This window comes from Conger conger, chromosome 13 (assembly GCF_963514075.1).
Source record: "Conger conger chromosome 13, fConCon1.1, whole genome shotgun sequence".
NCBI lineage: Eukaryota > Metazoa > Chordata > Actinopteri > Anguilliformes > Congridae > Conger > Conger conger.
Genome location: NC_083772.1, coordinates 19,270,335 through 19,294,436, shown reverse-complemented (window position 1 = coordinate 19,294,436; position 24,102 = coordinate 19,270,335). Strand labels below are relative to the sequence as shown.

The window sequence follows — 24,102 nt, the reverse complement described above, 5'->3', positions numbered from 1 at the left end:
ATGATTAATTAAGAACTTAAGATTCAATGCCAGGACTGTTTTCAACGGTGACCTACTAAACCTAGAACCACCCCCCCCCCCCCCTTCCATCCAAACGCTACGCTCACCACACACAGTCATGAAACACGCACACACACGGCACTGAAGCGCTACGGATATCAGAGTTTGCTCTTTTACGGTTTAAGCTCCCTTCATAAATCATTTTTATCAGGTAGTTGCGCCACTTGGATACAACCCATCACACGCAAGGGTTCAGAAAACCATGGTAACGCAAGGTTCAGATAACCACGGTAACCATAGCAGAGGAAACAAAACCTTGGACCTCTGATTTTAAACTTCATTCTTGCATGCACGTATGCACACACACACTCACACAGCCCTTAGGATTTCTCACAAGCACCTGGTACCTTTTTTTATAATTTTTTTATTTTATTTTGTAGACATACAGATCTTTAAACAGATAAATAAATACGCAAAAATAGACAGAATAATGTGACACAGTGGACAGTTAATCCACAAACTAGCCCTTTCAATCCAAGAGCTCCTTAACAAGCAGAACCCTTCTCTCTACCCACAATTCCCCCCTTTGGCCCTCCCAGCATTCCCCGGGGGGAATGAGTCGGCCATCTCCGAGGGGCCCTGGCTAGGCCGCCCTGGGCCCTCCTGAGACACTGGTAATTAGGGCTTTGTTGATTCTCGTTGCTCGATTGAGCGATTGAAAGCCAATACAGGAAGCCCCTCTCTGACAGGCCAACACCCCTCCTTTCAGCACGGCCCAGTCCCGGGGCTCAACGCAGGGGCTCAACGCAGGGGGTCCCCCCTCTCTCCCTCTCCCCCGTTCCTGGACGCGCACTGGACACAGGGGTGGCGTCAGACTCTTTTAACGATCCGGCGCCACACGTACAAAGCCCCAACCTGGCTGACAAAGGAGAGGGCTGAGCTACGACCCAAAACCCACCCCATTCATCCTCTATTTATTTATTTTTTTCCCCTCTTTTATTGCTGCTTAGAGTGGCCATTCCCAAAATGCAAATGGAGGAGGAGGACAGGGGGGGGGGTTTGGTGGAGAGGGTGGGGTGGTGATTACACAAGGCTATACGGCTTCTCGCAGATCAGACGCTTTGCCGTGGCCGCTAACCCGCCCGGCTGGGAAACCGTTTCAATTCGGGAGTCCTGAACGGGACCGAGTCAGCCCGAGCGAAAGAATGAACGGATTTATTTTCCCTCCCCCCCCCCCCCCCCAGCCTCAAAAACAGAGAAAGACAGGAAGGAGAAAAAAGAAAAGAAAGAGAAAGCACGTGGTTCATCTGCTGCGCGAACGTGACCGGCACCAGTGACCAGCGAGGAAACGCTCCCCGCTGAGGAAATTAACACACTTCATTAGAATCGCTCCTTTCAGATCCGTCGCCTGACGCCACGGGCCGTAAACTGCTTTTAAAGACGCCGTCCCCCCCCCCCCCCCCCCCCCCCCCCTCACGATGGGCGGGGCCAGAGCGCTCCACACAGCTTTCCCTGTCCTCCGGTTCCACCCGGTTCTCTAGAACACCGGCCTGGAACCGCTCACACCGCCAGCACTCACACTGACAGCTGGAGAGAAAACAGCTTTAACAGATTCCCAGAGAGAGAGAGAGAGAGAGAGAGAGAGAGAGAGAGAGAGAGAGAGAGAGAGAGAGAGAGAGAGAGAGAGAGAGAGAGAGAGAGAGAGAGAGAGAGAGAGAGAGAGAGAGAGAGAGAGAGAGAGAGAGAGAGAGAGAGAGAGAGAGAGAGAGAGAGAGGAGAGAGAGGTAGCCAGAGAGGTAGAGAGAGGGTGAGAAAAAGAGAGGGAGGAGAGAGAGCGCAAGAGATTGAGTCAGCACTTCTCCCCCCACACAAAGCCACCCATTTCAAGCCCCCTCTTGTTTATGCTTTACTGATCAAAGGAACTGCCAAATCCCACCCCCCTCCAAAATACCCTCACCCTTCCACCCCCCTGCACCCCACACACACACACACACACACACACAGACACACACACAGACACACACACAGACACACACACCACAGAAAATAACAGCTCTCCCTCAGTAGAGGCCCTTGAGAAGGGCTGGTTGGGGAGAGAGGGGGGGAGGGATCGGCTGCCAAACAAAAAAAGAAAGGAAGAAAAGAGGGGGGGGAACATTACGGAAGCAATCCCTCGGAATATTACTGACAGCCTGGCTGCTCTGCCCCGATTCGCTCCGGGACCCCCCTCCTCTCCCCCGACCCCCTCTCTCTTCCCCTTCCCCCACCTCTGTCCACAGTGGAAACTCTGACACTATAATGAGAGAGAGAGAGGGAGGGAAAGAAAAGAGAGACAGGGGAGGCTGGAACACTCCCTCCCTGCCGTCAGGCTCCTGCGCTCTCTGGCAAACGGAGAAGTTCACGCAGGACGTCTCAGGAGGAAATCTCTGCTTACCTTCCACCCTGGGACAGCCAGTGTTCTGTTACTCTGGGGTGGGGGGACAGCCAGCGTTCTGTTACTCTGGGGCGGGGGACAGCCAGCGTTCTGTTACTCTGGGGTGGGGGGACAGCCAGCGTTCTGTTACTCTGGGGCGGGGGGACAGCCAGCATTCTGTTACTCTGGGGCGGGGGGACAGCCAGCATTCTGTTACTCTGGGGCGGGGGACAGCCAGCGTTCTGTTACTCTGGGGCTGGGGACAGCCAGCATTCTGTTACTCTGGGGCGGGGGGACAGCCAGCGTTCTGTTACTCTGGGGTGGGTGACAGCCAGCGTTCTGTTACTCTGGGGCTGGGGACAGCCAGCGTTCTGTTACTCTGGGGTGGGGGACAGCCAGCGTTCTGTACTCTGGGGTGGGGGACAGCCAGCGTTCTGTTACTCTGGGGCTGGGGACAGCCAGCGTTCTGTTACTCTGGGGTGGGGGACAGCCAGCGTTCTGTTACTCTGGGGTGGGGGACAGCCAGCGTTCTGTTACTCTGGGCTGGGGACAGCCAGCGTTCTGTTACTCTGGGGTGCGGGCACACAATAATTAAGCCCTTTGACTGGGAGGGGGGGGGGGGGGGGTTCTATTCTAATGCACAGGCATCTATCCAGGGCATGGACCCCCACACTTCAGGGCTATTCAGAGGCAGACAAATCACGACCACGTACCTTTCAACAGCTCACGCCAATGCCGAGGGCGATACTTTAACACAACGCTACAAACCCACCCCGCCTCAAAAAAAAAAGCCAAACAGGTAGAATGCGTTTTTTCAATGATACCAAAATTGCGTTTTTTCAACGATACCAAAATCCTGTAGACTGAGAAGGTTTCGAGCACACACCAACTCCATTATAAGTGGACGCAACTGGGGAGGAAAAAAAATGGTTGTAAAGAGCCGTGTTTTGGCTGTTGCTAGGCAGATTAGGGCCCCTATGCCACAGGAGGGCTTGATTACAGCCCTGGGAAGAGCAGCAGAGATCCTGCCATTCTCCACTGTCCGCCACTCGTGTCACATGACCTCAACACTGCCGTCACTAAAGTCAATCAAAGAAAGAACGTGCCCAGGTGTGTGTGCGCGCGCGCACGTGTAAGAGCCTATGAGTGTGTATGTGCACACGCAAGTGACTACGGGTTTGTGTGGGAGGGTGCGCGTGTGTGTTTGTGAATTCAACTGAATATGTGTGTGTGTGTGTGTGTGTGTGTGTGTGTGTGTCTGTATACACACAAATAAACACTAACATGTCGAAACGGATGTGTGTGTATTACTCAGACAATGGTTCCCAGCTGTGACCAATCACACACACACAGCCCTGAGAAAGGTAAACAGCAGGCCAGAACAGCAGAAACGCAAACTCAACACCGCGCACTGCCTCACAAAACGTGCGCACACATCTACTATACACTTCAAATTTCCGGGGCAGGCTTTACATCTTAAGCACTCGCCAGCAGCTTATACTGCATATCACATGCGAATAAGCACTCGTGATTTCTCCGGAGAGAAACTGATAAGCGATAGATTAAATGGGTGAAACCGCAGTCCCAGTTCTCGCCTTCAAAAACCTGTTTGCCTAATGGCTCTCCCTTTAAAACTCAGGGTTGCGCTGTGTCAAACACTAAAGCAGAGTCAGATCTTCAAAACTCTGTGTTAGCACTGCTGGCTGCACAGATTTAAATCTCAGTGCTGGTAAATGAGTTACACAGGGCCCAGCCATCTGACAACAGGTTCCAACCCACCAAACCTGCTCATTCACACAATACACCCAGAGGTCTCTGCTTCCCACCGCTGAGCGCTGCAGCACAGGGTGAAAGGTCACAAACACGGCCACACCCTTGTCTCTAACACAGGCTCTCATTGGCCAGTCGGGAAGATGGATGTTGTGTAACAGTGGCTGCGTGGTAGAGGTTTCTTTCTTGCGTCTCAGTGAAATTAAAAGCAATGTTCATGACGATGTGGTTGTCGAGCGCCCTTTTAAACACCCTGGGAATTCTCTCCCCATCCAAACCGCACAGGCTGGTCTGGTCTGCTGAACCACCTACACACACAGCCTTGTGTTTTTAATTTTAATGACGAATTCAAATATAAAACAAACACTTCACCCCCCAAAAAAACTATAATAAAACCGGATTTGTGAATCATTTCAGTTATGTTCATGTCATGTAACTTGAACAATATTTTTGTCATTTCTTGAGCAAGGGTTGCGCAACCATCTAAAGAAAAAAAAAAAAAAAAAAATGATTGTGATTGGGCCCCAAGAAGACATGGTCATAAGCCCATTTAGCCCTCTCCACCACCCTCTCCACCTCTCCGGTGCGGCCTGGTTCTTCAGACAGCCCCCTCCAGGCGGACGCCGTCAGGGTTCTGTGACGGAGTGGAACCCGGGTTTCGACGCGCCCCGCGTTCCCGCCTGCATTCTGACGGTCGCCCCCGTTTCAGAACCGGACCCGTTAACCCAGGGAGAGGGACAGAGCCGGCTCCAGACCCGCCCCCGCGGCTGACACCGGCGGGATTGATGGGTAATTATCAGGCTGGTGTTTATTGTCGCTGCGTTATTTATAAAGTCACATGCTGGGAGGGGGGGAGGGGCCGGCGACTCTTCTCGTGTTGGCTAAACCTTTCTGCGCTTAATTGATTTTTGCACACAATGTCCCCATCCCACTGGAGCCTGAGAGGCTGAAACAGTGGCCCTTCTCTCCCCTTTAAACTTTCGCATTAATCACAAGGAATTGTGGGAGATTTTCGTTCCCCACACAACTGCAATGATTCGCTGCGTCTTTTCTCTCATGGCTGGTTTCACAAACACTGATTAAGCCTAATCTTAGACCAAATTTAATGGGGATTTCCCATGCAAAACTAAATTTAGTCCAAGACTACACTTAATCAGTGTCTGGGAAACCAGCTCTTTAAATAAATAAAAATAAATAAATAAAAAACTCCACTCAAACCTATTCTGGAAAACTAATGATAGGTCAATCCTCGGTGTAAATGGCCAACCGTGAATTATCTTTATCATAATATGAATTACATCAGGCTCAGCTTGAAATCAACCCTCCTTAAATGAGGTTTACCATTTTGTAAAAAAGCTTGACCGCACAAGTTAATTGTAGAGATGTGCCGTTCAGCGGTTTTGATCTCAAGATTGAGCCACTTGAAAGCTAAAAACATTTCTTTATGCCATACAAGGGTCAATACATTCACACTCACGCACACTGGTTGGACATCCTGCACAAGGCACACGAACATCAGCTTTCATGGACAGACATACTTTAAGTAAAACTAAGTGAACTTTGGGGTGAACTGTGAAAGGTGGGGGAGGCCAGCTCCAATCAGGACAGGAGAAGTGAGGACTGCCACCTCCATGCTGGCTTGCACAGAACACCTCCCTGCCCGTCTATCAGCGAACATCACAGACACAGAACACCTCCCTGCCCGTCTATCGGAGAACATCACAGACGCAGAACACCTCCCTGCCCCTCTATCAGCGAACATCACAGACACAGAACACCTCCCTGCCCCTCTATCAGCGAACATCACAGACACAGAACACCTCCCTGCCCCTCTATCAGCGAACATCACAGACACAGAACACCTCCCTGCCCCTCTATCAGCGAACATCACAGACGCAGAACCCCTCCCTGCCCGTCTATCAGCGAACATCACAGACGCAGAACACCTCCTTGCCCCTCGATCAGCGCCCAGCCCCCGCCACCCCGCGGAGGATCTCAGCTCCTCTTTGAAGGAGGTCTCCTACCACCGCGGCTCGCTAAAAAAAGGAGCGTGCTCCGGGAACGTCGGGAACGGCCCCTGCGTGGCCAGGGGGGGGGGGGGAGTCTGATCAGCTGCCCAGCTTTTCAGGAAAAGGAGGAAAAGGCGGACGTCCAGCTATTTCACAATCCCCGGAAACTTCCGGGCTGGCTGCCCGCGGTACAGACACCATGGCCAAGGCAACATAATGCGTGCAGTTATTTCGGTCAATTATACAGTCGAATGTAAAAATACAACGCCACAAAAAAACCTACATAAAATTACAAGCGATTCATAATTACAGGACGACTTTGTGCGTCTCGGGAAAAGTCGCAGGAAGGCACTCGCAGCTCAAAAACATGCAGTAATTTTAGGTCACGGTCCAGAATGGTTTTCACATGTACACTGCACCAAGTTATACTGTATGCTAATGATCAGTCACAGTTTGCCAAAAGGATTAGCCGCTGAGGTCCTATTACCAATGAGATAAAAAGCTGTCATGGAGGGTTTTTAATACACTTTCACAAATCTGGGCACCATCTAGGCTTGAAATTGGATAGTTCAACAGCAGTTTAATTATCCTTAAAAACAAGGGAAAACTTCAAATAAATTCTAAGAAAAACTAAATGCAAAGGGTCTTTACTGCATACCATTTTGAAGAAGTTCTTCTATGCACATATCCCGCAGACATTTGACAATCCAAATGTTTCGGCACTTAAGGGGTTACAAAAACAGCAGCCAGGACACAACCCCCCCCCCCTCTCCATTTGAAAGCAATTAAAAGAAGCACAAAAAAAACATCCCACTCAAATTTCCTAAATATCCAAGTATTCATTATATGAAATGACCCAGCTCTTTTTTTAAACTACAAACACAATTTAAAAAGCCGTGTCTTCTTTTAAAGTTATTCTCAACTGATGTTGTAAGTTGTGAAAACAAGCCGGGCCTCCTAGGGACAGTGGAGGCATTCATGTCTGCAGTGATGGGGGCTCTACCAGACTCTGGTCAGCAGTGAAATGGCTGCTACGTGGTCTCCGCAGCACGCTAAGCTACCGCACAGCTCTGGAGAGAGGGAGAGTGTTTACTGTGTGGAGCGAACGGCCCACTCCAGTCTGCATCAACCGGACAAGGCGCTTCTCGGTGACCGGGAAACGCATCCAAAAAGCATTTTATTACCATGCAGTGATTGATCGGGTCCTGGAAGATACTACAAACCGGGAGATAAAAATCAGCTTTCGTTGCAGAGGATTCGAAAGAACAGTGACATGCAACTCCTCTACTCCGATTACTGGTAATTGTGCGGGTTACGAGTGTCGTAAAATTAACATAAATATCAACTGGTTCATTACAAACAGCTGTTATTTTAATTACTTTACAACCCAATCTGATAATTATGTGTCTTTGAAATTGAATACTGCGTTTTACACAACTGCGCACAGAGGTCAACAGAAATAAACACACATCAAAGTTTAAGAAGATTCTCAACCATAGACCAGCTGCCCTTACGTTTCAATAGCGTCCCTTCTTCACAAGGTCAAATGAAGGCACTTTTAGTATTAGAAAGTTCTGGTTCAACTATAAAGTCACATTCGGTCCAAGGCAATTGAATAGGAAAGCACATTATTTTTTTAAAGAGGAAAATATGCTGCTTGTGAAGGTGCTTCACCCATATGCGGACTGAGGAGGGGGACGTACTCTGCTTCTCAGCACCGATACCGGTGAGAACTCCATTTCGGGCCAGGTAAGTTTATAGTAACCGGTAGGTGACACCACACGGGCCGTTCTCAGGGTAGAGCGTTTTTTCTCACACAGCAACTAGCATCTCCATTTCCAAGAAAACCCCCCCCGATTCCTGCACACAAGCGAAGGGGAAGCGTAGTTTCTCCATTGTTCTGAACAAGCTGTAACAAAATGTTGCGCTGTTGATTCACTGCAGCGGTTTCAAATAACAAAAAAAAAAAAAAGCTGCAGAGAAGAATGAGTCAGAGCAGCCGGGCTGGAGCTGTGCCATGCTGACTAACCACGGAGGCCATGCCAAGTCAATGGAGCCATTTCTAAAGGGGAGTCAGAGTGCTCGTGGTGAGGGGGTAATCTCACCATCTGTGACCAGACATGGGATCTTTCTGTGACATCATCTCCCCCCCCCCGCCGGTCCTCAGACACAGCCAATCGATCCAAACGGCTTTTCTTCTCCGTTTCTTTTGGCTTTTGGAAGCCAAACTCATTCGACAGTAACAATCTGGTTCAGCCTGGACTTGGAAAGCAATCGGGATGTCGAGGTTTCAGATGTCCAGACTGCATTACTCAGATCAGAGGCAAGTGGGGGAAAAACAAGGGAGCACGGTGATACTATTAAAACCTGTGATACGATTAACATTCAGACCAGAGACCATTCACGATGTTCATGCTATAGACAAGGATTAGCACTGTAAACAGCTACATACATACAAATAACCAGAAGTATTTTCACTTAGAAAGTTATCTACGGTCAAAAGTATTTAATGCACTATGAACTAGCAAAAATGGCAGCACTGGGTGAAAAAAAATCATCAAATGAACACATGGCTCTCCACTGATGTTCCCCATTAACTTTACCTCCAGCAAGGCAGTGCATCTCACCGTTTGCTGCGACCTAACCATCTGTTTTTGGAGCAGTTACGGCTCTGTCATTTAGAAGTTGTATATATGCCCGTTTCTGTCAACCGTGTAACCTGGGGCAAGAAGCTTTTACGGTTTAATTGCCCAGTGATTACAAGTGAAGGCCACAGCAGTAGAGAAAAACTCAAAACAATAAAGCCAGTCACTTCCACAAAAATAAAAAAAACCTACAATAAATTTTCTATAAAACTATAGCCTGTTCTCTTGTGAATTAGTCCCTTGTCATCACTGGAACAGATGCACATAATCCTGGCTTCCAGGCAGAAATTTGTCAGCACAGGTTTCGATAAAAAGAAAAGGAAAAAAAAACATTTATAAAACGTTTGTCAGGGACATGGCCGACCACACTCTGTTTAAATCAACCCAATCAGTGGTCTTCACACCACCATGCCAATGAGGTGGCAAACGGTCTCAATTTGCCTGTGCCTGCAGCAAATGGCCAATTGCAGCAGTTACACACACACACACACACACACACACACACACACACACACACACACACACACACACACACACACACACACACACACACACACACACACACACACACACACACACACACACACACACACACGATGAGATCCATTTTGGGATTTCAGTCCAAGTTCTGTCTGCTCTGAATGACTTGAGGAGTTTAAACTGCACCGTTCGAACAGTGCAAGTCGCGACCTGCAGTGACACAGCACATGCATGTATTCATGGTCTTACCCAGCAGAGAACAGGCAGCATCAGGGTGTGTGTGTGTGTGTGTGCGTGTGCGTGTGCGTGTGCGTGTGTGTGAATTTCAGGCAATACAACTGGTCGGTGCAGAAACCAGCACACTTATTTTCCCTTCTGGAATAGAGTAGGGCACACCCCCCCGTCAGATCAGACCCCCCCATGCCATATTCATTGAGAGCACAGAACAGGGCATCCGGACATTATCTGGGAATGAATGGATCCCAGCTTTCCTGGATTCTGAACACAGAATTCCCAACATGAGCCTGACATTCCCTCAGCCAAACACAGGCGTGATGGGATACCAACTACACGTCGTTGGAGTAAGTGGTTGTGGGACGTTAACCATAGCCGAACACACAACACAGCCAGGCTATATATAGTTCAGCCATTCAACGACACGTGTCACTCACCTGACCAGCATTAGGACAACCCAAGAGGGACAGACCAATCTAACTGCAAATCTTAAAATGGAGATTCTGCGTCACGACAGAATGCAAAAACACGATTTAGACACAGCCGCCAAGTCCAAAAGCCTGGTTGGGATTGAAGAATTCGTCTCGGCAAATAAAAACCTTACTGTAATACGGAGCCAGCTAGCGGGTGTGGGAGACCTGAAACCTACTGAAGCTGAGCCAACAGCACCTGGTCCTCCATACCGCCATTGTGCGGTAGATCCTGAAGGCCCACAGGTCAATATGCCTAAGGTGAAAGGTCAATACGCTTTCGCCAGCAGACCAGAGACTGTAAAACTTTGAAGCAAGTTGATTGGGTTTCTTCTTGGCCGTGAGAAAGCCATTTATGACCCAAACCCCCCCACTCTAAATACTGTGATGAACCCCCAGCACCGAAGCCCTTTATTTGATAAACCCTCAGACAGAGTCAGACCAAAACTAAACAAAGTGAAGCGCCCCCGTTACAAATCAAAGAACACTGAAAAAATTATGGGTTTATTCTGAATGGATAATGCTGGCACTGGCAAAATAAAAAATGGAGGAAAGGTTAATACACCCCCCTCCCCCGTTCCTTAAGCTTGGGTCATAATCAAAGTGTGGGTTCAGACTATTTGGGGGTCTGAGTTCCCACCTCTCACTCAACCCCACCCACCCACACCCCCGCCCCTGAAACGAGCACCACCCACCGTCATCAGCACCAGGAACAAGAGAAGCACCTCCCACCCCTCTTCAAAAAGAGAGCCCCCTCCCACACCCCCCCTCCTGTCAGGCTACATTATCTGCTCCATCGCGGCAGCAGACCCCTGTCTCACCCCCCTTTAAACTGTTGCTCCAGAGTTCAGCAACAATAAACTGATCGGGGACACGCTTGAAAGGCGACGGGAAAAACAAGAGAGCAAAGACGACCGCGCCGCGATCCTCGCACCCTGGTTTAGCCAAACCGGGGTATTTGACGGGGTGGGCCGGGTTCCAGCCCCGCTCGAGAAGAGTGAGGCCAAACGGGGCCTCGACCTCTCGCCAGAGGGACGGTCGTTTCCCCCAAAAACCCCGCCGACGGCGGCGTAATGAGATCAGCGCTCCGGCGTTAGCGCTAAAAAGCAACATCCCCGCCGCTACGGTGACTCGCTGCAAAACCACCGCGACTCTCTGCGGCCGAGCCGCGCTGCACCGGCCGGCTGAAACTTCCCTCTGCGCCACCTCAAACCACAACTCGGGGCACCTACCATTTACCGTTTAGTTATTCAGCAGACGCATTAAGCCAAAATACATGTATTTCACATGTTAAGCAAATACCAGAGACAAGTACGGTTACAGTACTGTCACAGACGGTTTCGTCCCGGGCTACGCTGTCAGGGATGTTAGCGTTATAACCGCACCAGAATACCCATGCAGCATCCAAACTGCACAAAGATAATTACAGTGGGGCACCAGTTTAGTTTATATATACATTAGAAATACTAGTACAACTAGCAGCAGTTGCCACCTGAAGACAGACATCCCTCTTCCTGCAAAAAAACTAGAGCCTGTATCACAAATCAGGATTACAGAGTTGGCTGGATAAGCATTACAACTGGAAGAGCTATCCGAACCTGTGAAATGAGGATTAGCTGTTCCAGGCGTAATGCAGTTCTGTGGGGTAGGGTTTTAATGCTGAAGTTTAAACTCCAGCTAAGCACACAGCAGTTGACCCATGGTGTACTTCCTGATTACTGGCTTGTTGACAAATATGACATTAGCGCTATGGAGTTTCCTCGTTTTTGGTTCACAATCCAGCAGGGCTCGCCTATCGGAGGAATCCCACAGCTTAATATGGGTCCTCCAGGGGCCCAAGCCCTGGAAAAGATCAGCACGAGCATCTAAAAATAGACTAATAAGGTTTTCAATGCCGGCAGCTCTGTCCTAATGGCACTTTCACTGACAGGTTTTCAACAGATACACTTCCAACAGGTAGAGAAGGGTTGATTCAGGATGCTCTTTGGCCACTTCAAATCAAATACACAAAAGTGAATAACTCACCCTTTCTCTCAGAAAGAGAACTGAACCAAGATGGGGGCTGATGCCAAACATAAAACGGCATTTCAGAGTCAACAACAAACTTGGTTCAGCTCAACGACGTGAGAAAATAAACATGCACTACGCTAAAAACCGAATGTTACAAAAAAAAATAAAAAAATAAAATAAAAAAATTTATTTATTTAAGTGGCACAAGTTGCCCAACCCATAACATGAAATAGAAAAACTCAAACAGTTACTTATGCTCCAAACCTCTAACTGCAGAATGTTGTACATTTAGACCTCCAAAAATACATTCATGATCTCCTCAGCTACAGGAGGTCAGGTAGAGAGCTGGAGCTCATGGGAAGGGCTGGGTCCTCTCCTTCACACCGGCGTGCTTTCAACCGTGTTTAGAGATCAAACAACACCACCGCACAGGCACACTTAAACAAGTGTGCGCACGTGTGTGTGTGTGTGTGTGTGTGTGTGTGTGTCCCTTTATGGTCACACCACACAATACGGTTACATATACTGGCAAGAATTAATATAGACAAACACATTATTACTTAGGCATGAAATTTACTTAATATTAATTAGTTAATGGACTTATTAACTACTAACTAATGTATAAGATATATTAATATTTTAATTATATATTTATTTACTTAAGGTAATGTATTTTTCATTGCAATAAGAATTTGCACAAACTAATGTTGTTAACAATGATGTACACACACACATTAACAAAGCTGTACAGATTAACTTTCCAGTCGTTAGTTAAATATGTTAGTTAACACCAGTTCATTTAACATTATAGTAAAGCATTACCCCATTCACTTTGAGGGGAATAAAACCCAAAAAGTATGAGAAGAGAAAGATGAGTCTAAATCATTTCACCATCTTTCATCACTTATATTTCTTTAAAACTTTCGCTTTGGTTTGACTTCCAAGAATTATTCTCTTTTTTTGGGGATTTTTTTTTCTTCTTTTTTTTTTATTTTTATTTTTTTTAAGAGAGAGATCTGTTTCCCAAGGCTGAAATGGCCCAATCTTCCAAGACTCCTTTTATGACCGCCAAGTCTGCAAACATTTGCTACGGTCTGTTTGTGAGTGTGTGCGCGTAGCTGCGTCTCTCTCTCGCTCTCCCTCCCTCTCACTCGGTTTCTCTCTCAGTCTCCCGTCTCTCACCCCTGTCCCCCTGCCCCATTTCAGTAAAACTACCCCCACATTCACCAGATGTCCCGCAGATGTTGCATGGCAAACACATCTGGTTCTGACTGCTTTCTTTTTATCCACCTAAATTTGAGGGTAATCATGTTTGTCTGGGTCCTACTGGCCAGAGGGTCTCGCTCGCTCTCTACCTCAAACACACACACATCCACTCTCCTACACACACTGGTCCTGAGCCACACATACACACACACACACACCCACTCTCCTGCGCGTGCACACACACACACCCACTCTCCTGCACACACTGGTCCACACACACACACACACACACACACACACACACACACACACACACACACACACACACACACACACACACACACACACACACACACACACACACACACACACACACACACACACACACACACACACACACACACACACACACACACACACACCCTGGCGGCTGCCATAGTTACCAAACGCTCTTTTCCTGTGCGGTACACAGAAGAGCGGGTTTGGGAGCAGGGAGCACACAGGAATCCCTCACACTGAGCTGAAACACAGAGGTCTCCTGAGTTTCTGAGCCAGGAGAGCCTTCGTTCATCGCCATCGCAAAGTCGCATCTTCTACAACTTTTTAAAACTAAAAGCACGTGTCGCCCAAAACTCACCAGCAACAACCCCCCAGCATCACATACAGCACCCATTTCCCATACTTTTAATAACAATACAATAATATGCACCGCAGACACACATTCTACAATGTTCAAGAGCAAAGTAACACAAAATTAATTTAGGAGCGTAGGAGGGCAAAAAAAAACAAAAAAACAACAACACCGCCTTCCCTGAACAAGCGGCCCCGTTTCCTAACGTCACCCCCCTCCCCTACTCCACTCCTAAACTCCCCTCTCCCACAATCCCTCTCTCCCCCTCCCCCCTCCCCCGCCCCCCAGTTTATTTTGGAGCCTGAGTGAAGAACAGGATCACTCATCTCCGGGGGCAGATGAGTTTGCCAGACCTGAGAGTTCATCGCAGACTGCGGCGCCTACAGTAAGCCATTGTTCTGCCTGAAACCCAAGCCAGAGGGGTTAGACACCAAACACACCGACCCCAGTGATCAGGGAGTGGGGGGGTGGGAGAGCGAGAGCGAGAGCGAGAGGGAGCGGGGGAGGGGGAGCAGGAGAGGAAATCACAGAGAGGTATTTTCTGTTGACTCGGAGGTCAGAGGAGAAGATAAGAGACCAGCAATTTGTAAATGACCACAGATTTACTACACCCTTTATATTCTCAGTGGTCCTGTGCAACTCACTGGTCTAGACTGCAGTAGCACTATTCATAAAATGTGCTGAGGTTTTTAAACATTTCAGCAAAAATTATACTCATCATCAAATACAGTGAAAAGAGTATTAAGAATGTTGTACATTTAGACCTTTTTTTGTTATATGCCACAAAAACGTATAACAGCTGCCAATGTGAAAAAGTCGTTTTTTTTCATAATCTAACAGATTTATGTTGATGCCAAGTTCCCCGGGGTTTATCTACAAACCAAGAAAAAACTGAAGTGACTACAGCTATGTAATAAAATATCCTGCAGCAGCAAAGCCCAGCACTGGTCTGCCCGTTTGAAGATTCTGCTTTGGAGGTCTGATAATTAAATAGTAATACTGTTTCAGGTCAGAGCTTGCAGTCTGACAGTTCACAGAAGCCAGGGATGATTAATCAAAGGCAGATCAGCTAAATGAAGCCCCATCACTCAGTAGAAAGTAATTTGTGATTAGTGGAGACATGTTGTCCTGACTTTATGTCGGAGAAGCAGCACCTGCATTGAGAAGTCTCCAAGGCAAGCCTTCTGAACGGCGGCGATATCAACGATTAACCGCCGGTTTAGCGCTTAATCCTGAAGCCCTTTCTTAATGAACAACTCGCCTATAATTATTAATGCAACTTTAGACTTTAAAATCTCAATATAGTAATCCATTATAATTCACGGGAGGAAGCTCTCAAAAAGTCCTCAAGTTAACTTTATTAATTTATTTATTAATGTTAAATGTTATTAATGTACCAAGATATGTATACAAGGTTTTGTAAGAAATGCATCAAGTGCACAAGAAATCGCAACGCATTATAACTGCAACAGATGATTTTTCATTTTAAGGTTACTGGAACTTGGTCGTTAGTAGCCATTTTAGTTTTGAGCCCTGGTCAGAATCACAGTCTATAACGAAGACTTGTATCAAGCACTTAAGGCAGGAACCCATTGAAAACCAGACGCTGCAGCCCAGCAGGACAGGAGTTTGACACCAGTGCTCTAACTGGACATTTTATTGCAATGGCAACTACAATTTGTGCTAAAAATGATGGTAAAGTTAATGAGCTAACAGAAACGCTAACAACAACAATTTGTGCTTCCGTGTCACTTTCTCCTATACCTGCCAGACGTCACATTTTCCATTACTCTTAAACCAACAGGACCTCACGTTGTGCCTATGCACAAATATCCGTAATAAAAAAAAAAACAATTAAAAAAAAAACAATAAAAACCCCATTGAGCTGTCGGTTCATTTTCTGTTCCGGGTGGCCCTCGTCACCCATGCAAGTTGTGTTCCAGATAAGAATCTCCAGCTGACACTGTTGCAAACGCAGTGTGCAGTGGTATGCGGTGTGACTCTGAGAATTACCGCTGGAGTGGCCGCAGAGATCCGACAAACTGATAATCATTTTTAAAAATAACCTGTTGCGCTGCAGAACAACAGCGGAAGTGAAAGAAATGAGGAGGACCAGGGCTTAGTCTAGAACAGGAGAGGGGGCAAACCCTGGTCCTGGTGAGCCACAGGGTCTGCTTGGTTCTGTTTTCACCTTAAATACAACAAACACTTGGACCAAAGAAACCAGGTAGGGCCATTCAACAGTGTAGTCAACTGCTTTAATTGATCAATTAAGTGCTGAGTAACAACAGAAACCAGCAGGCTCTGTGGCTCTCCAGGACCAGGGTTGGCCAACCGAGCTCTAGAAGGCATCTTTAGCCAGAAGACCCTGTAGAATATGGGTCATCAAATCAGGACCTTGAAATGAAATCCAACCAAGGTTTTCTTGAACAGAAGCAATTAGTGCAACCAATTGGCCACACTGGCTTCACACCCGACTCTCAGGTAAAGGGAGGGCGGAAAATCAGCAGTTCTCGGACCTCGAGGACCGTGATTTGATGATCCCGGTTCTCCAGAAGAGAAGAGAAACACTACAGTAGAGGAGAAAAGAAGAAGAAGGACCAGCGCTTACTTGAGGAAGTATCTCTGCCCAGACGGGGTCTTGGCCATCTCCCAGCCCGGGGGGAGCGGCACGTCGTCGGGGATCTCGTAGGAGGACTGGCGGAGGTGCTGAGGAGGCGCACCAGCGGGGCTCAGGCCGGGGATGGGCCCGGGGGGCCCCAGCTGGAGCGACGCGGGCGAGGAGTGCGCCCGCACGTGCTGGGGGGTGAGGGCCCCGGCGGAGCCTGCGTCTGTGCTTGCCTGGAGGGAGGGAGGGAGAGAGGGAGAGGGAGAGGGAGAGGGAGAGGGAGAGAGAGAGAGTTTGAGGTTCTCAAACTTCACCCCAACACTGATACCTTCTGACTGGGCTAGCCGAGCACAAACATCTATATTTACATTTTACACGCTTTCAGTGGCCTCTATTATCAGAGCAACTTACACTCTTTTCATACATTCCGTGTGCAGCTGGGAAGTAGTTCAGGCCAAATACTTGGTTTAGGGGTTCACTGACAGTTCCCCAACCTTGCTCTACTGATCATACCAAACCTTTTTCCAACTTTCTTTACCGATCATAAAATATATTTGGGTCTTGGGAAGGATCAATATGTTGCGAATATACCTGTACTCTATGTTTTATACTCATGTCACTCTTAGTAACATAAACACAGTAGGCTGTGGGTGGGTGACTTAAGCCCTCCATGCTTCCCGGGCAAAAAAATGAAAATAAATAAAAATCCAGAATTTCAACATTCTCAAATTCCCACCCAAAATGTCCAGACCATAGGAGAGACCAGAACCACGTGGAACTTAAATGCAAACCTCAACTCTAGGCCAATATGGCTACATCCTGTCATCTTGTCGAGGCACACAAATGGTGACAACATAGCGCAGCAGTAAAGTAGTACGTAGAAGAATGGTCATTTCCTAGACGCGGCCTGCATGTTTCGGGCTTATAGGCTAGCACTTTGAGAATGTGCTAGAATCAATACCGAGGTTTGACATGAAATTATTCCCCATGCCAGTGTTTTTTATTCATACGGGGAAACGAAGTACTGCCCCGAACACAGCGCAACCATCTCAAACTAATCCTTCCTCCAGGAACTTTTTTGTAATTATGATACAAGAGCAGGCCAAGACGCTTACGTATCCCAGCCTAGTCCAACTTTCTTTTTACTAAGCCTGAAGGAAAAGTAATGAAAGTTCAAGTCGAGTGTATAAAAATGAGAAAACATTCACATTTGTAACATAAGGAGCATGTTGACCGAATGATAATCATAGTAGCCATTTTATTCATAAGAATTCCAGATTGCTTTCCATGTATTAACAGAGCCCAACACATACCCTATCTGGGACAGTTGCTTACAAGCACGAACAGAAATGATTCGTAATAACTAAACATGTTTTATGTTTAATTCAGATATGAAAACATGACTGGGCTAATTGTAAGCAATATATGGGAAATGCATGTTTACAGATACTTTTAATAACACAACATGCAAGTAGCAAAAGCAACGCGCTCTCCCAATACAAGTAGCGCCTCCGGAGGTGACCAATTCGGCCCGTCCCATTCATGCAAACTTTTCAGTTTAGGAAGAAAATCTGCCAGCCGTGCAAAACTTTTAACCAGAAGGAACGGATCACTTGGGACATTCTACACATAACTGCACACATATACACACATCGTAAAGGTTTACATTTAATAGTATGAAAATAACATTTAAAAACTGGAAGGCGGAAAGGTTCTTACTTGTCTGGAGTGGGACTTTGGTTCAGGCGGTTTGAAAAATGAATCTGGAAGTTTCCTCATTCTCATGGGTACCGAAGGTGGTACGATAGTATTTTTAGGGTTCATTACAGCATTAAAAAGAGCTTCCAAGTCGGTCTCGGAATCACCTCGGACATGGACGATTTGGTGCCCGGCCGGGGGATTATGTTGGCTCGGATCCATGTCTCCGAATTAGAAAAAAATCAGTTCGGTGTTCGAAAAAGAAGGTGAAAAAATCAATCCAAACTTTTGGAAAGCCCAGATCCTGGAGTATTGATTGTAATCATATAAACATTTCGAAGTAACGAACTCCAAGACGTCAGAAAATTCCTCCGCTGTGATTTGTTTGTTTTTCTTTTTTACTTTTCTAAACTTTTAGCGCTGAACATAGGTCTAGAACAAATAACCAATTACTGTTATGGAAAAAACGCCCCAACAACCGAGCAGGCTCAAGGTACGGATCCAGTAGCCTAAAGTATAGTTTGTGTTTCTCGTTGTAGATTGGAAAAGTTAGTCGTTTCACGCTAAATACAGTAACAAGTGAAACGCACGATTTCCCGACTGTAAACTATTTTCTGCAAAGGACTTCAGTGTCCTATTTCCGATACTTCTTTATATTTATCCCAGCAAGAACGAATCACTGCACGGCGCATTGCAAATCACTGTCTTTCCAAAAAGCCCCAAGTTTTGCTTAACTTTGTCCTAAACTTTGGCTAGGACATCAAACTTTATGACTCATGTGATCCCTGACTCACGGGCGGGCGGGGCCTGGTGTCATTAATCAGGGATTGTGGGGGGAGTTTAAAGCCGCAACACCCCATTTTGTGTGGGAAACTTTCTCTGTAGGGCAAGCATGGAGCGCTGTAACTACAGTTCAGTTGCGTGATCTCTGGCCTAATTGACCACCTGTGAGTCATTTTGAAACGAGTTAAGTCACCGTGATATCTTTTTACATGCAAATGGCTACTATGATTATTGTTTTTAAAAGAGCCGAGTAATTTTTTGTTGTAGTTGATTTTGTATTACTTTTCTATTTATTCCATAATATAAATTGGTTTATATAGTGGAGGAATGTATGTAGTGTGTGTGTGTGTGTGTGTGTGTGTGTTAAAAGCGCATTAGTGTAACACCTGATATAAATTAATTGATTTATTTGGGCATCATTATAATTTGATGAATTATAAGATACATTACACATTTGCACATTTTTGTGCACAAATGCACAGTATGCATTTATATATTTATATGTTGGTAATTATATTTCAAAGATTTCACATGGGTTACAACTGACAAAGCATTGGTGTCATTACAAAAACTCAAAAACAAATTGCACTTAAAAATAGTCTGTTCATTGCGGATAATGAAATAAATATTTTGTTCGCCTTCTACAGTCCTGCAGATAGCCTAACTAGCTCCGTGCAGTTCCCATAATTGTTATGCAAATGATCCTGTTCATTCTATTGAAAAATCATTTTGTCAAGACGCAGCCTCTTTGGATATAGGGACCGTGTTTCTGGGTTTTTCCCATACATTTAGTGACTGGATGATGACGGGGCTTCATTAATCCACCGGGGACTGTAAAACTATCAAGAATGGACTGGGGAGGTTACTTTGTGTACTCTCTATTAACCGCGCTCACAATGTGTGCGCCTGCGATGCTGTTCTCATCCTCGGGCTCGGATATTGGGGAGGGGGGTTCTTTAATGGCCTGTTATTATATATCAACGTGTGTCCAAAGACTAAATGACTAAATTCACACATGAAAAAAGATATATATATATATATATATATATATATATATATATGTGTGTGTATTTTTTTAATTTTATTATTTTTTTACTGCCAAATGGTAAACCTTATGAAATGTTATTAGCATTAACATCTCAGAAAAAATAAACTAAATTATGATTCTGTTTTAAATACAGCTGAAGTCATTACTTTTGTTACACGTTTATAAAGTTTACAAATGACACCTACAACACTTTCTGTGTGTCAATCCAACTTCTGTCAGAAGGTGTTTTTCAAAATTCTGCAGCTCTATTTTGAAGCTGTATGTTTTTCGTATTGTACGCCAGATCTACATTTTTCTCAACCGGGTACACAGCGTCTTCATATTAAAAGGGTTTCTTTGCGTGCCATCAATGCACTACATTTAAACTCCGATGTATTAGAGTAAGTGTGTTAGTGTTTAATTAATTAAGTAATTAATAAATAAATTAGGCAGGCCTTAATTAAGGGAGGAGAGCTCTAGCTCATTATTTCCCAGTGTGGGACAGGGGGGGTTCAGGGTTGGGGGTGCCTCCCTGTGCCACTGTCTGGTAGCGGGAGGACCACCCACGCTGCGATCCAGTGACCTCACCCAGAGGCCTCTTGTTTATGTCATATCCCCTCTGTTTTTATGAGTGATGAGGCCACAGCGCTCATATCCCCAAAACAATGAGCCGAGCTGCTGTTTGAAATGTAAAGCTATCATAGAGAAACATAGGCTGGATAATGCATTGGCTCAAATGGCCTTTTTTTTTAGCGGTTGAGACTGTGCAAACAATCTGACTTGAGTTCATTGCAAACGTAATAGAGCTAGAAGCGGACTTCCATGCTTCCATGTTTTATTTTTAATGCTTAATTCATAACTGTACTTCCCTCTCGGGTTACACTTGTCTGGATGAGAGCGTCTGCAAAATTATTATAATGTAATGTAAAACGAATCATGTTAATGCAGGAATTTTGGAAATAAACCCTCAGCAAAGCTCAAAAACCTACATTGAGCATATCACTGGTATCAGCTGAAGCAAGTATTTAAAAAGAAAATACATACATTTTTTTCATTGACATTTTTAATGACAATGTGTCATAGCAACCCCTTTCAACTCCTTGTCATCCTCTCTCCTGTTTTCATTGGCTGCAGCCCTGAGCAGAGATGGGGCTGTGGGTCTGTTTTTGTGGCCCCTGTCGGCCAGAAATAGGTCGTGTAAACAAAAAGGGCCGATCCGGGGCCACGGCCGTGCCGCGCTGAGAAAGACCCTCATGCCCCGCGCCGCCGCAGCGCCGACACAAATACCCTCCAATCGCCACGGACCGGGAGAGGACGTGCGCGTCCGATTGGAGCAGCTAAGATGGCAGCACGAGCAAGGCAAGAGCCCTGCGTGCAAAAAAATAATAATAAATACATTTAAAAAGACAGTGATTTAGCTTGCATTTGAACTGAACAAAGCCAAACAATGGGGGAAAAAAACAAACGCAAATTACTGTACGGAACAGCATGCTACTTTTCAATCCGTTTTTTTACAGTACAATGATTCACAATGATGCATGGTTTTAAATATTCAATTCATTACATGTAGAAATCCTAAATCATACAGATTAAAACTGAGGTTACACACGTCATATAAATCATGTATTATGTACGTAAATTACAGGGAAGCCTTGTTGCGCTGCGCTGTTTCCAGAACTGCCATCATAGATTTTAACCACGAAAGAGAGTAAATTCACAACGCTATCATTAAAGCTTTTTGTGTCTCCTGTTATTGAACAAGAGTAGGATGTCTACAAGCAAGATCATGCACAGAACAGAAGTCTTGAGTTCTTGTCCAGACAATTAACCCTTTGAAGAGAATAGATTTTTTGGATTCCCCCCCCCCCTATAATTCTAAGTCATTGTTCTAGAATTCAATTGCTTTCAATTACCAATAGCGATTGTTACATGAGTATTAGAATGTTCAGTTCTAATCATATTCTAATCACACATTTGTGATCTTATACTTCAAAGGGTTAACGCATATTGCCAGAAGCATTCAAAACGACTTATTTTTTTTATGATCCCTCTGTGTGATGGGAAGCTTTAACTGTTAAACTAGATGCACACACAAACACCAAACCACCTTTGACACTGTCATGATGGCATTATGGTGATGTATGAGGAATACATATATTTATACAATAACAGGATATTGTTACCTAATGGTTTGCAAACTCTTTGTTTCTCACTTTGGTTAGGAGCCTCTGCTCACTGCTTAAGTGTAAATGCAATATACACTCACTGCCTTGTGCCAAAAAACACACTTGCATGGGAAATCCATCATGGGTTTGAAATGACACTGATGATGACTCATGGTAAAATTTCCACTTCGTGCCCTGGGACATCCCTGCTCTGCGGGAGCACCAGGTCCAGGTGGGATCCGCCATTTTGACTGGAACACAGTTACTCTCAGGCCACAGCATCCCCATCACTGCATTGTGCTGGTTTACCTTTAAGTCCAGAAGGAAGACTGCCCCCTACTGGTCTACCAGCACTGCAGCTCTACATCTGCAACCAGGTTTGCGCAGGTCTACTCCAGTTACAGTAAATCCTCCTATTCCTGGTGTATATGCTTGTACCTTTATCCTTGTATCTTGTTTTCTTATTTTATCTTTGTTTTATTATCTCTGTAAATAATAATAATAATTATTATTATTATTATTATTATTATTATTATTATTATTATAATTATAATTATAATTATAATTATAATCCCAGCCAAACTCACACAGATGTTGCGAACACTTTGGGTACATAGCTGAATATTTTAAATGCTCTTAAACCTCATACATTATTCCAATTCCAGCAGGTCAACAAAATGTCTATTTTCACATGTAATTCTTCTTTCAGACAACTGTAGGCTACAGTTTTTTGGAGTGTTTTTTTGGCAGTGTTCTAGAACTCCGTTGCTTTCAGTTATCAGTAGTGATTTTAACATAGAGCATTAGAAGCACTCCTTTGTGACCTTCACTGTTCTGTGTCTGTTCTCTTCTTCACAACTAATCTTCCTTGTGTCTTGGAAGGTCAGAGGTCATCAAGTATAAATGATAACCTGTCCTCCCCTTTGCCATCCATCCCGATAGCCGCAGTCTTCCTTGTTTTGAGGTCATGTGACTGTCTCCTGGGAAGTGCCTTGTTCCTGGCACACACACAGGTTAGCGGGGGAATCCCCCGCTTTAACTTCAGATGCCATTCTGCTATTGGAGGTGAAATATCATCACTATTTTTCAGTGCATCTTTTCAGATGTTGCGCACTCCCACCCCCACCTAGTTATCTCGGATTTCAGAACGCAATCAATTTCCTTTTAGCCGTCTTTAACACCGCAGTCACACCGGGTAACAGGCCCCCTCCTCCTGGAAAGAGGAATAATGAGAGATAACCTGTGTGAAAGGCCAGGTGTCAGCGGGAAGGAGACTGCATTGTGTGGGGGAGTAATTCTGGAGACCTGCACAGGTAATCCTACCTGGGGGAATCCCTAAGATGGACACCATGTCTCCAGGCCTCCCCCTGCACACCCCCACCCCACCTCAGAGCCTGAGAACCAGTATGCATCGCCCTCCTGGAATAACCCCACTGGGCGGATTTTAAAGGAAAACAGAAACGGAGAGGCTGCAATTGTGTGGCCCTTTCAAACCAATCAAGTGCTCGCTCCAGGGCACAGACGAGTCAGCAGGACTTAAGAAAGCACTCGTCTGCAAGTCTAGTCCTGCAGTTCTTCCCTTCTTCAGATGCAAATGACCGAAAAGAGCACTGGTACAATCCAATGTGACCCCCGCCACCAGCAAAGACTGACATCTACCCTAAACCTGCGTTTATGTGGAGTTTTCCTTAATGGATGGGTCCCATGACACGGACAGGGATACGTATACCTATGATATTAAAGTGCAATTAAGGTACGTTGTAACACATAGAAAGGGGCCAGCCTCTCTAAAGCATGGACACAGAGGTTTTGTAAATGTCTCCGAATACCACAGAGGTACTGTAAAGCATAACTCACAATTTAATGGACCAAATGCAGAATCTTTGATTTGAAATCTGGCAAAACAAAAAAGGATTTACCTCGCATACTACAATAATGGAAAACAGTGCCAGT

General features: G+C 45.8%; 1 protein-coding gene across 2 annotated transcripts in view; it reads right to left on the bottom strand.

Moving 5' to 3' along the window:
* Positions 1-18,952, bottom strand: part of LOC133107982 (transcriptional coactivator YAP1-like) — a 36,934-nt gene extending 17,982 nt beyond the window's left edge. For both annotated transcript variants that reach the window (XM_061217357.1, XM_061217358.1), the window contains exons 1-2: positions 18,196-18,952; positions 16,480-16,709 (exon numbers count right to left, since the gene is read on the bottom strand). In XM_061217357.1, coding sequence (XP_061073341.1) covers positions 16,480-16,709; positions 18,196-18,396 — 431 coding nt within the window. In that variant the 5' untranslated portion in view covers positions 18,397-18,952. The remainder of the gene's footprint in view (positions 1-16,479; positions 16,710-18,195) is intronic.
* Between the last annotated feature and the right edge of the window lie 5,150 nt (positions 18,953-24,102).